Here is a 16,334-nt window from a genome sequence, read left to right on the forward strand (position 1 = left end):
GTAATAACTAACTTTTCTATGAACAGGATTTGACCATAGCTGCAGATCAATGATAATGTGAAATAGCCTACTGTAATTTCTGCAATTATATTAAATACAAATTTTAATTTGTAAAACATATATAAACAGGGCATCGCTCTGATTGGTTATTCAGCAACGAATTAAAGAACTAGAACAAAAACGGTGGTAATGCACCTAGGTAAACAATTCAAGTCAAGAAGGAACACAAAGAGGCCAGCTGTAAGACCTCCCCCCACACATTTACATTGCATACAAGGTGTTCGGGTCCACTAGACCCAGGTCTAATAATAGTCTTGAAAGTGTAGGTCCAGTGTTCCTACACTCTGTCTTCCTCCTTTCTGGTGCTGCTGTTTTCTTCCCCTCCCCCTCCTGCTCCCGCACAAAGTTGCAACATTGTTGAAAATACAACTATCAACACTGTCTGTTCTTACATTCCCGCACATTTTACCCTCTCTCTCTTGCGGGAACCAAGCTTTATTTTCTCATACCCTGTCCCATCTGTGAATTTAGGGCATAGTACTATAAATAAGACATTGCCAATGTGGTTGCTTATCAAAACTGATCAAGATGGCCAAAGGATTATCTGCTGGGAGGGCTTTGCAAATGATTGTGGAAGAGAGAGGAGCTTCTGATGATGATATCCATGATCATGGTGGGAACAATACATAAAACAAATCTGTGGGTTTTATTTTTTTCATAACATTAATATAAAAAAAAAAGAAACGAGAAGCACATTAATTCATCAATATGATCTAACAAAGGTAAAGTGGAAAAATTAACCGTGTTTGCTGTGCATATGGCTTGTAATTGGGTTAAAATAAACATTTGTTGAGTGATTTAACATAAAATTGTTTGATAGTGTTAATTTGGAAAGCCAAAACTCTAGCGCAGGGATCACCAAACTTGTTCCTGGAGGGCCGGTGTCCTGCAGATTTTAGCTCCAACCCTAATCAAACACACCTGAACAAGCTAATCAAGGTCTTACTAGAGCTGCGTCCCAAATCGTATACTTATGCACTATTCTATGCCTTTTTGTAGTATAAATAGTGTATGTAGTGCGTTCACACTGAAAAGTCTAAAAATAATGAGTGCACTTTAATTACCCGGATGATGCACTCATTCAGCCGGTAAAACGAAGTGTGTAACGATGGCCACTTCACGCACTCAACGGCAGCAGGTTTGCTTACGTAGCGGAAGGGGCGGAGCTATTGGGCGCACATGTTGGATAACTTTATTTATTTTGGATGGTGAAAGCTAAATTCTCCCATGAGAGTGATTATAGCGCCTCCCGATGGTGAATGCGGATATACTCACGGCAGGTATTATCTGATAATTCGTCGTTTATTTCAACGATTTGGCAACCGTCAAACGTCATCAGGGAAACGGTTTGAATTTCCGCTTAGTTAAAAAACATTAGTGTGCCATTTGGGACGACACTACATACATATACTATCCTGTTGTAAGTGCATAAGTACATATATGCATGAGTGCATAGTGTATGGTGTGCCACTTGGGACGCAGCATAGGTATACTCGAAACACTCAGGCAGGTGTGTTGAGGCAGGTTGGAGCTAAACCCTGCAGGGACACCGGCCCTCCAGGACCAAGATTGGTGACCCCTGCTCTAGCGGGTCCATCAGACCCATGAACACTGGCTGAGTAAAAAAAATACGAACACCCCACAACGGTAAAATGCGCCAATTTTGTAATGACAAACAGTTCACCAGAAGTGCTTAACCCAGGTTACCGACAAAATAAAAGTCCTTTAGCATACTTCAGCATATACCCAACTAGGCAAATCAAATGAGGCTAACAATATTGACTTTAAAATTGTTAAAAAATAATAATAAAAAAAACAGATTTTATTCTTGCCGAAATAAAACAATGAAGACTTTTTCCAGAAGAAATAATATAATCGGAAATAGTGGAAAATTCCTTGCTCTGTTAAAGGTTCACGAAACCCTTGAGTACTTTTTTGAGATGTTAACAGATTTGTGTGTGTTGAGCATCAGTTAAGACAATGTTAGCACCTGTTAGCTGTAATTGTGGGAAAAACTGAATAATTTGGAGCTTTTGTCAGCTTATTTCAGCTTCTGGGTTTAAAATGATTTTTGGGGCGGATCAAAATCGGCGACGGAGCGCAAAACTGCAAGTGCAAAGATGATGCGTCGGTTTCTCATTATTATTCATAGCTGAGTTTTCTTATCCTATGAGGAGAGCCGGCTTCTTAAATATTCACGAGAGCAAGTGCTTTTTTTCGAAGGCAAGGCGGACCTGCCAGTGCCAAGCTGTGAGATCCTACCTTGATGACTGGGTGAAAGGGAAGGGTCGTATGTATTTGTTTCCATGATTCACGGGGTTTGTTGCATGTTTTTCCCCGCGATGCTGTCAGGGCCAATACAACAAAACTGTGTGTGTGCTGCAAGCATTTTTGTATGGAGAGCAGTACAAGAATTGGAGAATGGTGGACGTTGTCTTTTATCAGGAGTTTGTTCACATTTAGACACATCGCCGTGCTGCTGTGTTTGCCTAAATCCTCCAGATTACCAACAGTGCTAATGGTTAAAATAGACAGGGCAAGAGACCTGCTGCACTGAGTCTGCATTCAGACCCGGGGATTGAGGGAGAAGTCCTCATTTATAGTGTTTATATGAACACGATTTTCTTTATAATGATATAAATTGTGGTTGTGTGTATATGAAATTACGAATAACAAATGTAGCATTAAATTACTGTTTATTTCTTTGACTTTTAACTTTGTAAACTATAAAATCATGCGTCTCCTCGTGTCTCATTTTGTGTGCTAACTGACAACACAACAGTTGTTCGCTCCCCTCCTTCTCCCCCTGCTGGCCACGCCCACTCCTGCCCTTTGCTCGCGGAGCTCCACGCCCACTATGATGCATCTTTTGAAAAAATTCTGAGGTAGACCTGAACCGAAAGTGGGGGTGTCATGACCCTTTAAAAATCATTTGGGAAATCTAAAAAAAAAAAAAAAAAAAAAAAAAAAAATATATATATATATATATATATATATATATATATATATATATATATATATATATATATATATATATATATATATATATATATATATATATATATATATATATTTTTTTTTCTAATAATTTTGCTCTCAACTATATATGTAAGGAAAAATGTACATTTAGCTGGTTGTTCTGGTATAATAAAGTCAGACAGGTTTGTATGAGACATACTAGATGTACATTAACCCACTTATTATGTGGCTACTTGCCACAAAAGTAAAGTATTAGATACAAAACACTGACCTGTGATGTAAGAATTTATTAGCTATTTAAATAAAGGTGCTGTTTGTTAGTTTTTGACTTTTCTAAAGCAGTGGTTGGCGACGCAGTGGCACAGTAGGTAGTGCTGTTGTCTCACAGCAAGAAGGTCGCTGGTTCGAGCCTCGGTTGGGTCAGTTGGCGTTTCTGTGAGGAGTTTGCATGTTCTCCTTGCATTCGCGTGGTTTTCCTCCGGGTGCTCTGGTTTCCCCCACAGTCCAAAGACATGCGGTACAGGTGAATTGGGGAGGCTAAATTGTCCGTAGTGTATGTGTGTGAATTAGTGTGTGTGGATGTTTCCTAGAGATGGGTTGCAGCTGGAAGGGCATCCGCTGCGTAAAACATATGCTGGATAAGTTGGTGGTTCATTCTGCTGTGGTGACCCCAGCTTAATAAAGGGACTAATCCAAAAAGAAAATGAACAATTGAATATTTTCACACAGAACCCAATACATTGAAATGATAATAATGATATTTTTGGTTTGTATTTGTGTCAGATTGATGCTCTGCCGGAGGTGGTGGCCGCTGTAGCAGGACAGGTGGAGGTGTTCATGGATGGAGGGGTTCGAATGGGCTCAGATGTGCTGAAGGCTTTGGCTTTGGGAGCGAAGGCTGTGTTTATTGGCAGACCTGTCCTGTGGGCGCTTGCATGCCAAGTGAGAAACACTGCACTACATTAAAATAAAAAAAGGTTGACTCAACTTAATATTTTAAGGCAACTTGCTGGAGGCTCAGTGGTTAACACTGTGGCCTCACAGCAAGAAGGTCTCTGGTTCGAGTTAGCATTTCAGTGTGGAGTTTGCATGTTCTCCCTGTGTTGACATGGGTTTCCTCCGGGTGCTCCGGTTCAACTCACAGTCCAAACACATGCGCTACAGGTGAATTGAATAAGGTTGCAGCTGGAAGGGCATCAGCTGTGTAAAACAGGGGTGTCCAACCCTGTTCCTGGAGATCGACTTTCCTGTATCAAGTGCTGTTCAGGTCCTGATTAATTGATACAGGTGTGTTTGATTAGGGTTTGAGCTGAACTCTTTAGAAAGGTCGATCTCCAGGAAAAGGGTTGAGCACCCCTGGTGTAAAACATATGCTGGATAAGTTGTCGGTTCATTTCACTGTGGCGACCCCTGATGAATAAAGGGACTAAACCGAAGGAAATTAATAAATGAATGAATAAAAAAATATGTGCTCTCCTTACAATTTTAAATTGATTTATCTTTCTTGCAGTGTGTTAATATGAGGTTACTGATGTTTCTGTCTTCAGGGTGAGAAAGGAGTCAGTGATGTTCTGGAAATACTGCGCGAGGAACTGCATCTCGCTTTAGCGCTGGCAGGTACTTAATGTTTGGGTGTTGGTATGCACATGGGTCATGCAAATAAAAAATCAATTAATGCATTAAGTTATTAAATTGAAAAAAGCAGCATCATATAAATACTGTTAATGAAATAAAATAGAATCATATATATATATATATATATATATATATATATATATATATATATATATATATATATATATATATATTTATACACACACATACATACATACATACATACATACATACATACATACTAGGGATGGGAAGATTCATCGATGTGTATCGATACGCGCTCATGCGCGTGCACGATGCGAGTGCTTCGGTAGAGCAGCAGAGGATGAATGAAATTTTGGAAGCAAATCGAGATGCATCGTTTTTTGCGAGATGCATCGATTTTTCCGAGATACAGCTTATATTTTTAATATAGAATGTATTTTTTATTTATTAACAAGTGTTGTCAACCTGTTTTTGGCGCATAATTTAATCGACCTACATAAAGTATGCCTTAGCAACGGGCTTGAGGATGTGTACACTTTCACTACAACTCAGTGTATCAGGTGTGCGGATGAAGCTAGTGGTGCGCCCTCAGAAAGCGCGAGAAGCAAAACAAACATTTTATTCCCCACTGAGTTTTAAATCTAAAGTATGGCAACATTATGGATTTAAGGATGGACGACATGACAGGACAGATGCAATTTGCAAAATGTGCCGCGCATCTGTAAAATACGCGGGCAGTATGACTAATCTGAAATCTCACTTGAAGCGGCGCCACGGTGTTGTTGTGAAAGCATTTTCCAGTGTTCCTGTATCCCCGGCTTTCGTACTGCATCAACCAGCTCCAAAAGTGGTGAGAAAAGCATTGCAAGGTTTTTTTCCATGCGCAACAGTTCTGCTCGCTCTACGCCAATAACGAATGCTATTGCATTGTTCATCTGCAAAGATATTCAGCCTAGTGTCACGGAGAACGAAGGTTTTAAACACCTCCTCCTGTTAATTTTTATTTAATTATAATAATAATAATATTAATAATAATAATGATAAAAATAATGGGTGTCACGGTGGCACAGTGGGTAGTTTGACCACCTCACAGCAAGAAGATTGCTGGTTTGTTATATTTTTATTAGCCTGTTGTTTACAGTGACAGTGATGTTTCAAAGCAACATAACACTGCTAGTACACGACCTTAAGTTTTGAATATTCAGTGGCAAAATATCTTTGTAAAACTTGTTTTCATAGTTGAAAAGTTAAATCACAATTGTTGTTGTGCAATGGTAAACCTTTATGTTGAAAGAGTGCAAATATATATATATATATTTAATATATATTGCACTTATACATTCTGTTTATCTTGAAAATACTTAAATAATATGTGCTATAGGTTCTAAAATGACCTTCTACTGTAAACTGACACTCTGGCTCTGAGAGAAAAGTCAGTTTGTAAAAAAAAGTCTTGGTTTTACTTGGTTAATAAATAATCAAACTCATTCAATGGCACAGCATCCTCTTTCACATCATCTCATAAACTTGATCTAATTAGTTAGTGCTGAAATATCGCATCGTATCGTGATATGGGTGTGAATCGTATCGTGTTGCATCGCAATATGTCACAAATATATCGCTAATATATCGGATTGTATTCTTTGTATCGAGATGCGTATCGGATCGGCATTATAGCTTAGATGCCCAACCCTAATACATACATACATACATACATTTTTTCATAGTTGCAGAAAATAAAATAAATTAATTAATTATTGTATTTGAAAAAACACTAGTATTCATCTAAAAGTGCGATTTAAAGTCTTTACTAGATTAATTAGGTTAACTAGACATGTTTTTTATTTATTTATTTTTTTTTTATTTATGCTTTATTTTACCAGAAATTACCCATTTAGATATTTTGCATCCCTTCTGCAGGGGGTCCTGGCCAAATATGGCAGAACAAAACGTTTCAGATACAAAAATACCACAAAACAGTCACATGATTCTCTTCTCACAAGATTTTTAAAAATATTTAGAGATGGAATTGTTTCTAATACGATAACACTCTGCATTTCATTCCTTATTGTAGGGCCAAAGGAGGGAAACGCTGTTTTACCGTACATACTCCAGGAATAGTTAAATGTAATTTATAAGAATTTTGTGTACTATAACTACAAGTACAATATGATAAAAGGCGCATTGTTGGCACATTGCTATTCTGAGGAACTAAAACTGTGCAATAGAGCAGCTCAAAGCAGGTGTAAAGTCCAGCGCAGAGAGTGTTCATTGTGCGCCTCGGTTACACATTGCTTAAAACACACAGGACGTACAGCAATACACAAATATCTTTACAAATGAAAAAGAATTAAAAGATTTCAATATTACAAAATTATAATTTTCTACATCAATATATAAACCACCGCGCCCATGCCTTCTTCATCCAGGGGACTTTTTTCAGTTTATTGACGACAACTTGCTTTGGTATAATGTTATTATTATTAATAGTATTATTTATTATATGCAAATTTATATTTGTTTTATTAAAAAACGGGCTAAGCTTTTGCCACCTGTCAGATTTTGGACCATATGGCACACAGCATGCGTGTTTGGATATAACTCAGTTTTTTGAACACACTTCGTTATTACTGTTCTTTTATTTATTTGCTGGAAATTAGAACTGAATTTAGAAATAGTTTTGAAACAAATCTTTGACCTTAACAAACAAAAATAATTATGTAGGCTAATGGATGTCTTCAGCAGAGTGTACAACACTGTTTCCTTATGCACAAAAGAGAGAAAGTGAAAGTAAAGAGGCTGAATGGAGGAGACTCGTTCTTTATCCTCGTGCTGCAGATGCTCTGTTTAACTGTTTTCTCTAGTGAAGCGTTCAGTTTTTCCTCTTACAAAGTCCGCCATGTAAATAGCAAATGCTCCATGGCATGACGCAACTGATTCTTAAAGGGAATGGGTGAGGAGACTCTGATTGGTTTATTCTCAAAACAGACCTAAAACTCATTAAGAGAATAAGCTCAACCCTGTTAGACAACACGCTGTGGCAAAGAGTGTATTTTTTCATCCTTAAAATAGCAAAAGTGGATTCAGACAAGCCCTTAATGCTTTCTTGTCATGCGCTTTAGACTTTGCGTCTAGATTGTTACAATAGGGCCCAATGTCAGCGACTAAGAGGATTATAAATGTGAAGTTTTAGATGAAGCACAAATAAACACCACACTTTTTCACACAGGTAACATTAGTCTTGTTTTTGAGTCTGCCACTGACACATAGGCATTTGTAGCTTCACCCTCTTTAGAAAAGAGCACAATCTCTTTTGAATTTAAAGCGACAGTCACCAGATTAGCATCAAAGGGTCAGTTTCAAAGAGTTCTAAAACATTATTTGTGAGCTGAAACAACCCCCCCCCCCCCCCCACACACACACACACACTGTAGAGGCATCAGAGACTTATTTAACATTTTGCAAAAACAGGTCCCCTTTAAAAGGCTATACAACACCAAATCTTCTTGGGTTTACATAAAATTCTGAAAAAAAACCCACTTTAAAATGCTCATATAAAAGTATAAAAAATAAAATACAAATAATAAACTGAAACGAGTCTTGTAAACAGTGTGATCTTGTATTTGTGTCAGGATGTCGCTCACTGAAGGAAGTCAACAGATCCCTTTTGAGAAGACCTGAACTCATTTCCAGGATCTGATGAGCATGTACTGTAAGTGCTGCATGCCGGGAGATTCGCTGCGTTTCAGTGACTGGGTGGACTTGTGCAGTTCAAATGAACCCCGAGGATTTGGGCACGACAGATTTAGCATCATGAATAAAACATTTGTGTAAGTCATTCGTGTAGAAGTTTGAATAAATGCATCAAAAGCGTGTGGTTTGTGCATGACAGCAAAATCCTTCCTGTTTACCGCAAACATGCAATGTTTAGCAGCCCAGAGCGGTTCTGTGACTCAAAGGGAATATTTTCTTCACTGCGAACACAACCAGGAGGAGTTTCAGATGAAGACTATAACTTAACATGAGCTGAGTTTCTGCACTTTACTACAACTAATACAACTGAACAAAAGCTTTACTATAAATCAAATGATTTAGCTTTTATTCTAATGTTTTCATTTTCTGTGTTATTGTCAGTTTTATTTTTTTATATGTTTATATTAGATAACATATAAGATGTTAAGATGATATAAGAAGATCCTATTTCTTTTATCTACATCAAAGTATCACAATTAATATATTAATTGTGCTAGCTCTCTGCAACTCTCACATGGTCGCCCACTGAAGCTAAGCAGGGCTGCGCCCGGTCAGTACCTGGATGGGAGACCACTTGGGAAAGCCAGGTTGCTGCCGGAAGTGGTGTTAGTGAGGCCAGCAGGGGGCGCCCAACCTGCGGTCTGTGTGGGTCCTAATGCCCCAGTATAGTGACGGGGAGACTCTATACTGCTCAGTGAGCGCCGTCTTTCGGATGAGACGTTAAACCGAGGTCCCGACTCTCTGTGGTCGTTAAAAATCCCAGGATGTCCTTCGAAAAAGAGTAGGGGTTTAACCCCGGCATCCTGGCCAAATCTGCCCACTGGCCTCTGTCCATCATGGCCTCCTAACCCTCCCCATATCATGATTGGCATATCATCACTCTGTCTCCTCTCCACCAATCAGCTGGTGTGTGGTGTGCGGTCTGGCGCAAAATGGCTGCCGTCGCGTCATCCAGGTGGATGCTGCACACTGGTGGTGGATGAGGAGATTCCCCCCCCCCCCATTGTGTAAAGCGCTTTGAGTGCCCAGAAAAGCGCTATATAAATGTAACGAATTATTATTATTAATTATTATTATTATTATTATATATATATATATATATATATATATATATATATATATATATATATATATATAGAGAGAGAGAGAGAGAGAGAGAGAGAGAGAGAGAGAGAGAGAGAGAGAGAAAGAGAAGAGTAAACAACTCACTACAGTTTGAGAAATGTTGCAGCTGTTGGACAGCATAATGTACTTTTGAGGCTTTTTCAGGTGGAAATGTAGTTGTTTAGATTGCAAATATGTAGTTTATTTACAAGCATAGTGCCTATTTTCACTATTAGCGCAGTCACGGTCATCAGCCTGTCATACTGAGCAAAGTAGGACAGTTGACGTTCTGCCACAAGATGGCGACAGAGACCACATAATGAGGCCTCATGAGAGAAAAACGGCGCACATTTCAAACTACAGCTGATCAAATCATTATAAATCAGGTAAGTGGCTCTCTAAGTTGATCTCTTTCTCTGTTGTAGTGTTGTATTTATACCATAGTAATCTGCTAGTGTTTGCTTTGCTTTTTCAGGGTTAATTATTGTGATCTCCCAATTGCGACAGAGAAATACTGGGAAATGTCTGAAGACTGATGGCATTTAATGTTGTTCAGCCATACAATCTTAAAAATCATCACTTTAGATATTACGCGAGAGAATCATTCAAACACTAGCTCTAATGCGACATTTGTTAAGGAGCAACGGGTTCTGCTGTTCTGACGTCAACTGCAGATGTGAAGGAATGGTGAAGGAATTTTAAGACTCTCAGTGTTTGATTTTCTTTTTTATATACATGATTGTGCCGTCGAACTGTTGTATAAACACAATATCACTCTCATGGCAATGCAATGATGACAGTAAATAATATTTGACTAGATATTTTTCAAGACACTTCTATACAGCTTAAAGTGACATTTAAAGGCTTAACTAGGTTAATTAGATTAACTAAGCAGGTTAGGGTAATTAGGCAAGTTATTGTATAACAATATACAATTTTTGTATACAATTTTTGTTCTGTTTTGTTCTGTAGACTATCGAAAAAATATAGAGGGGCTAATAATTTTGACCTTAAAATGGATTTAAAAAATGTCTAAATTTGCTTATATTCTGCTTTTATTCTAGCTGAAATAAAACAAATGAAACTTTCCCCAGAAGAAAAAATATTATCAGACATACTGTGAAAATTTCCTTGCTCTATTAAAAATAATTTGGGACATATTTAAAAAAAAGACATTTAAAAAATTTACCTTTTTTTAAATTCAAATGGGGGCTTTTAATTCTGAGTTCAACTGTGTGCAAATGTGTGTGTGTATGTATATATATATATATATATATATATATATATATATATATATATATATATATATATATACACAGTGTTCCCTCTAGGATTTTTTTTCCAGCTGTGGCGGCAGGCCTTTTTTACACAGATCTACCAACTACCTGTGTCGTTATTTCAATGACAAATGTCGTGAGCGCAGTATTACAAGTTGATATCGCATTTGTGTAATAGCCTTAGAGCATGCAAATCTCTTTGCTTTCATGCCGATTTTCGCGCAGAACTGGTGACACTTTAGAATAACTATCCGCAGACAGATCCTATTCGCCTTCAGTCTGCTGTATTTTACAAAAGAAACTCTGCAGATGAAATGTTGAACAGTGTGTTTATTGTATAGAAACACACATACTGAGCCATCACATGGGAGAAAAGCAGTATACAACAGAATACAAACCCATAAGGTTTGGGCACTTTTTGTGCTAAACCAGAAAACAACATAAATAAAAAAATATTTTATTAGAAAAGTTCTATGAACTTTTCACTGGTATTAGTAGATGGTTAAACTATGAACAACTGATCTGTCAAGTTAGAGTTAATATATTAGTTAAGTGTTAGTTATTAGCTTATGTATGTTATTGGGATGTTATTCTAAAGTTGCAACTATTCCTCATTTACTAACAGTTAATAAACGAAGAATAGTTGCAACTAGAATATTGTCCCAATAACATATATAAACTATTAACTGATACTTACCAAGCCTTTAGTAAGTAATTTACCAACATCTTGTTTATGATCTATTACTAATTAATTAGGTATAGTTATCAGTAAAATACAGTTAACAAGTCATTTATAACTTCTTAACTAACAGCTTGTAATGTTTCTGTTGGGTATCTATAAGGCACAGATATAAATAATTAACAAACTGTTAACTATTATTTAACAAGTCATTTATAACTCTTTAACTAACAGTTTATTAATGATCTATTAACTAGTTATAACGAATAGTTATTCTAAAGTTTTACCGCTGTAGGAAAATTACAGAAAGAACTGGCATCCAAATAATAATTAAAAAGCATATAATATACACGATTTAAACAAATGATAAAGTCAAAAACCTACAACAAATTTGCTAAAACAGCAACCAAAATGGATATATAAAATATTAAATTAATAAAAAATTAATATATACTAAAATAACACAGTCATGAATATTCTGCCATTGTTGTCTGGTTGTCATGTTGCAGCTGCTTTTCACGTACACTGATCAGAGACATTCAAGCCCTAAGATTTCCCACAAAATAAAAACAATATGGATTTTAAATCAAACAATTGAGCTCATGAAGATTTCATGTTGCCAAAATGCATGAGCATTAGTCATGCACTAACATATTTCCCCAGAAAGCAACAGCAGTAAATGATTATTGTATAATTGATGCCTGTTTTCCCTCTTACATGCACAGATTTCCTCATATTGCACTTGTTATTTCCTCTCCTCTCATTTATTACAGTAATAGTCAATAGTTTTGCTGCAGCAGTGAGCCAGTTCCTCATGAATATGCATTTCTCCCTGGACGGGGCCGAAAGGCAAACAGGTTTGCGAGAGGTTCAGAAAGGTCACGCACAAGGCATGGGATTTCTTTACTAGCTCTTTCCATGGCTGAACCACAGGACCTGAATGAGGCCATTATATGCAGTGACTCTCCGCAGGAAAACAAACTTTGTCAGGGTCTGTTCATTAGCACCTCACACTTTGTCTGAGGGCCTGCTGTGCTGGGGCCGCGAGGGGACCAGAATCAAACACAAGCACACTTTATAGACTTCAAGAGCCTCTGCTTTGTTTACATGTGCCCTACACACTATGAAGAACACGAGGAGCAGTGCGCTTACTGTTGATTAGTATGCACGTTTCATTATAATAGATATCTGTTAAAAAGCAAAAAATATTTACATTCTGTACATGTTATTATTACATTAAGGTATAAGAATAATAACATTATATATTAATTATTATTTTCCTTTGTTGCATATATATATATATATATATACTATAAGATATTAAGCTGCTTACTGATACTGATATTAGTATTGCTTATGTGGCCCTGCTCTGCTCTAATTGGTTGCTATGCTGTTGTTATTTGTCAGATTGTCCTGCTCTGCTGTTATTGGTCAGATGTCCAAGTCTGTTGTGATTGGTCAGATGGTCATACTTTGCTCTGATTGGTTGCACTGCTTTTGCGATTGGTCAGACAGTCTACTTTTGCTCTGATTGGTCGGATGGCCCTACTCTGCTCTGATTGGTTGTTATTGGTCTGATGGCCCTAACCTGCTCTCATTGGTCAGGTCGTCCTACTCTGTTCTGACTGGTTGGTATGCTGTTGCTATTGGTCAGATGGCCCTACTCTGCTCTGATTAGTCAAATAGTCCTACTCTGCTCTGATTGGTCAGATGGCCCAACTCTTCTCTGTTTGGTCAAATGCCCAAGTCTGTTGTGATTGGTCAGATGCTCCCACTCTACTCTGCTTGGTGACGTGGCCCAGTCTGTTGTGACTGGTTGGTATGCTGTTGCTATTGGTCAGATGGTCTTGCTCTGCTCTGATTGGTTAGATGGTCATATTCTGCTCTGATTAGTCAGATTACCAAGTCTGTTGTGATGGTCAGATGCTTCTACTTTGCTCTGATTTGTCAGATAATACTAGTTTCCTCCGATTGGTCAGATGGCCAAGTCTATTGTGATTGGTCACATAGTCCTACTGTGCTTTGATTAAACAGATGGCCAAGTCTGTTTTGACATCAAGTTTGATGTTATTAGTCAGATGGTCCTACTCTGCTCTGATTGGTTGTTATTGGTCTTATGGCCCAAACCTGCTCTCATTGGTCAGATAGTCCTACTCTGCTCTGACTGGTCAAATAGTCCTACTCTTCTCTGTTTGGTCAAATATTCAAGTCTGGTGTGATTGGTCAGATGCTCAAACTCTACTCTGCTTGGTGACATGGCCTAGTCTGTTGTGACTGGTTGGTATGCTGTGGCTATAGGTCAGATGGTCCTACTCTACCCTGATTATTCAGATGTCTCTGCTCTGATTGGTCAAATGTCTAACTCTGTTGTGATTGGTCAGATGCTGCTCCTCTGATTGGTCACATAGCCAATTCTATTGTGATTGGTCATATAGTCCTTCTTTGCTTTGATTGAACAGATGGCCAAGACTGTTTTGACATCAAGTCTAATGTTATTGGTCAGATGGTCCTGCTCTATTCTGATTGGTCAGAAGGTCAAGTTTGTTGTGATTTGTCAGATGGTCATACTTTGCTCTGACTGGTTGCTATGATTACTCAGATGGCTCTTTTCTGCTCTCACTGGTTGCTATGCTGTCGTGATTGGTCAGGTAGTCCTAATCTCCTCTGACTAGTTGCTATGCTGTTGTGATTGGTCAGATGGCCCTACTCTGCTCTGACTGGTTGCTATGCAACTGTGATTGGTCAGATGGTCCTACTTTTCTCTGACTGGTTGCTATGATTGGTCAGATGGCCCTACTATCCTCTGACTGGTTGCCATGCTGTTGTGATTGGTCAGATGGCCCTACACTGCTCTCATTGGTTGCTATGTTGTTGTGATTGGTCAGATAGCTTTACTCTGCTCTCACTGGTTGCTATGCTGTGGTGATTGGTCAGATAGTCCTACTCTCCTCTGAATTGTTGCTATGCTGTTGTTATTGGTCAGATGACCCTACTCTGCTCTGACTGGTTGCTATGATTGGTCAGATGGCCCTACTCTGCTCTCACTGGTTGCTATGCTGTTGTGATTGGTCACATGGCCTTTCTCTACTCTGATTGGTCAGATGGCTAAGTTTGTTGTGAAAAGCTGAAATAATAAACAACTATCTTATTTGATGCGCTGTTGATCTTTAAAATAACCAGTTCTTCAGCTACATTACACACTACATGAATGTTCATGTCCAAAAAAAGCATAATAAGGACACTTTAACACAATCATCATGCAAAGCAATGACATTTACACATTTTTACGTGTTACTTAAGCATGCAAATACTTTTCATTGAAGTCTGTCAACATCTGTTTGCTTTGCCTGTTGATCCAGATCTGTCATATGACTAGCGCTGACACAGCAGGTCACCAGTTATCTCAATATAACCTCGCCTGCGCACCGCAGAAACAGAGCTGCATTGAAGGATATCATTTCGAAACCCTGTGTGGCCATGAAGAATCTAACCAAATGCGCCCGCATCACACAGCTGTTATTCTAATTTGTTTGAGCGTTTGCAAATAGCACAGAGACCACATCACCCATAAAAGTTAGCAGAGGTTTCGCTTAACAAGGCGCTTTTGTCTGACCAGAGGAGGGCACTTGTTCAAACACACAAACCAAAGTGAAGAAAACAAAAGTGGCTCATCTGCTGAGAGAAGGAGCTTTCGCTTCTCGCCACTCAGAATGCCATACTGGGATACTAGTTTTGCAGAAGTAATGTGGGGAAATATACACATAAATACACTGTATTATACACATAGACATCACCTTTTTGGAAATAGCACTATATAGTGTATAATTGCAGATTAACCATTTATATACTGTCCACCATATACACAACTTCTTAATTTTTCTCATTTTGACTGTAACAAGCAAAAGATAGGATAATGCAACACGTTGGACTTCTATCTTCTATCTATTGTTTTTATTATAAAGTTAAAATATTAAATATTGTGATAATATTAAAATTTTTAAATTATTTTAATGCATTATGTATGCCTTGTAATGGATAATGCATTTTAGGATGTCACAAATAACTTTAACAATATAAACAAATAGATAAAAATAGTTCGAAGAAAAAGAAATCCAAAACAAATATTCTAAATAACTAAGTCACCCTTTTCAAATATGAAATTCAATTACGATCCCGGACGAGCCCCCAATTGTTATGCCCCATTGCTCACAAGAACGTATCAAAGAAGAGGTACACCAAAGAAAGCCAAAATTATATAACATAATTTATCAAAGAAACAGTTTTAAACAACTTAAAGCCAAAATATGTAAATGTAGTAGTCAGGAATCTGTTGTGTTTCGGAAGTATGCATGAATGTATAATGTAGAGTAGCATTGTAGATGTACAAATTATTTAAATATCACAAAACAAAATGTCCAGTCAAAAGCAGCAGCCTCCTCAAAATGTCTGCCATAAGATTTTTAAAGGGTCCAGAGAAGTCAATAACAGGTGTTTCCTATTACGATTAGGGCGGAGCCAACCATCAATCCTACCCAGACGGACTCTTTATGTCAGGACGTCACAAGAAGGAACAATGCATTTAAAAAAATAATATAATGCATTAAAACTTTCCTTATGTATATTGTTGTTGTTTAAAGACTTTGTTGATTATAAAGTGTTAGCATAATCACCTGTTTTATTTACTTAAATAAAAGACAAATATTTGCACAAAGATATGCTAGCTCGTAAAATATACAGTAGTAGGTGACTTGTGTAAAAGTATGCATTAAACAACAAAAACATGCTGTGTTGGATATTACAACATTCAACTCAAACCTATATCTCTAGAAAAAATATTGCTACAGATATATTTAGCATATGCATTAAACAGTATCTTGAAATAT

General features: G+C 37.6%; 1 protein-coding gene across 3 annotated transcripts in view; it reads left to right on the plus strand.

The window, feature by feature from the left end:
- Positions 1–8,511, plus strand: part of hao1 (hydroxyacid oxidase (glycolate oxidase) 1) — a 38,656-nt gene extending 30,145 nt beyond the window's left edge. The window contains exons 6-8 of one of the 3 annotated variants that reach the window (NM_001083542.1): positions 3,823–3,981; positions 4,587–4,656; positions 8,271–8,476. In NM_001083542.1, the coding sequence (NP_001077011.1) occupies positions 3,823–3,981; positions 4,587–4,656; positions 8,271–8,338 (297 nt within the window). In that variant the 3' untranslated portion in view covers positions 8,339–8,476. Of the gene's footprint in view, positions 1–3,822; positions 3,982–4,586; positions 4,657–8,270 lie in introns of all 3 variants that reach the window. The other 2 variants (XM_073927078.1, XM_009292778.5) reach the window with 2 other exon arrangements.
- Positions 8,512–16,334: the final 7,823 nt, after the last annotated feature.

The sequence above is a fragment of the Danio rerio genome, chromosome 17, assembly GCF_049306965.1.
Source record: "Danio rerio strain Tuebingen ecotype United States chromosome 17, GRCz12tu, whole genome shotgun sequence".
In the NCBI taxonomy this organism is placed as follows: domain Eukaryota; kingdom Metazoa; phylum Chordata; class Actinopteri; order Cypriniformes; family Danionidae; genus Danio; species Danio rerio.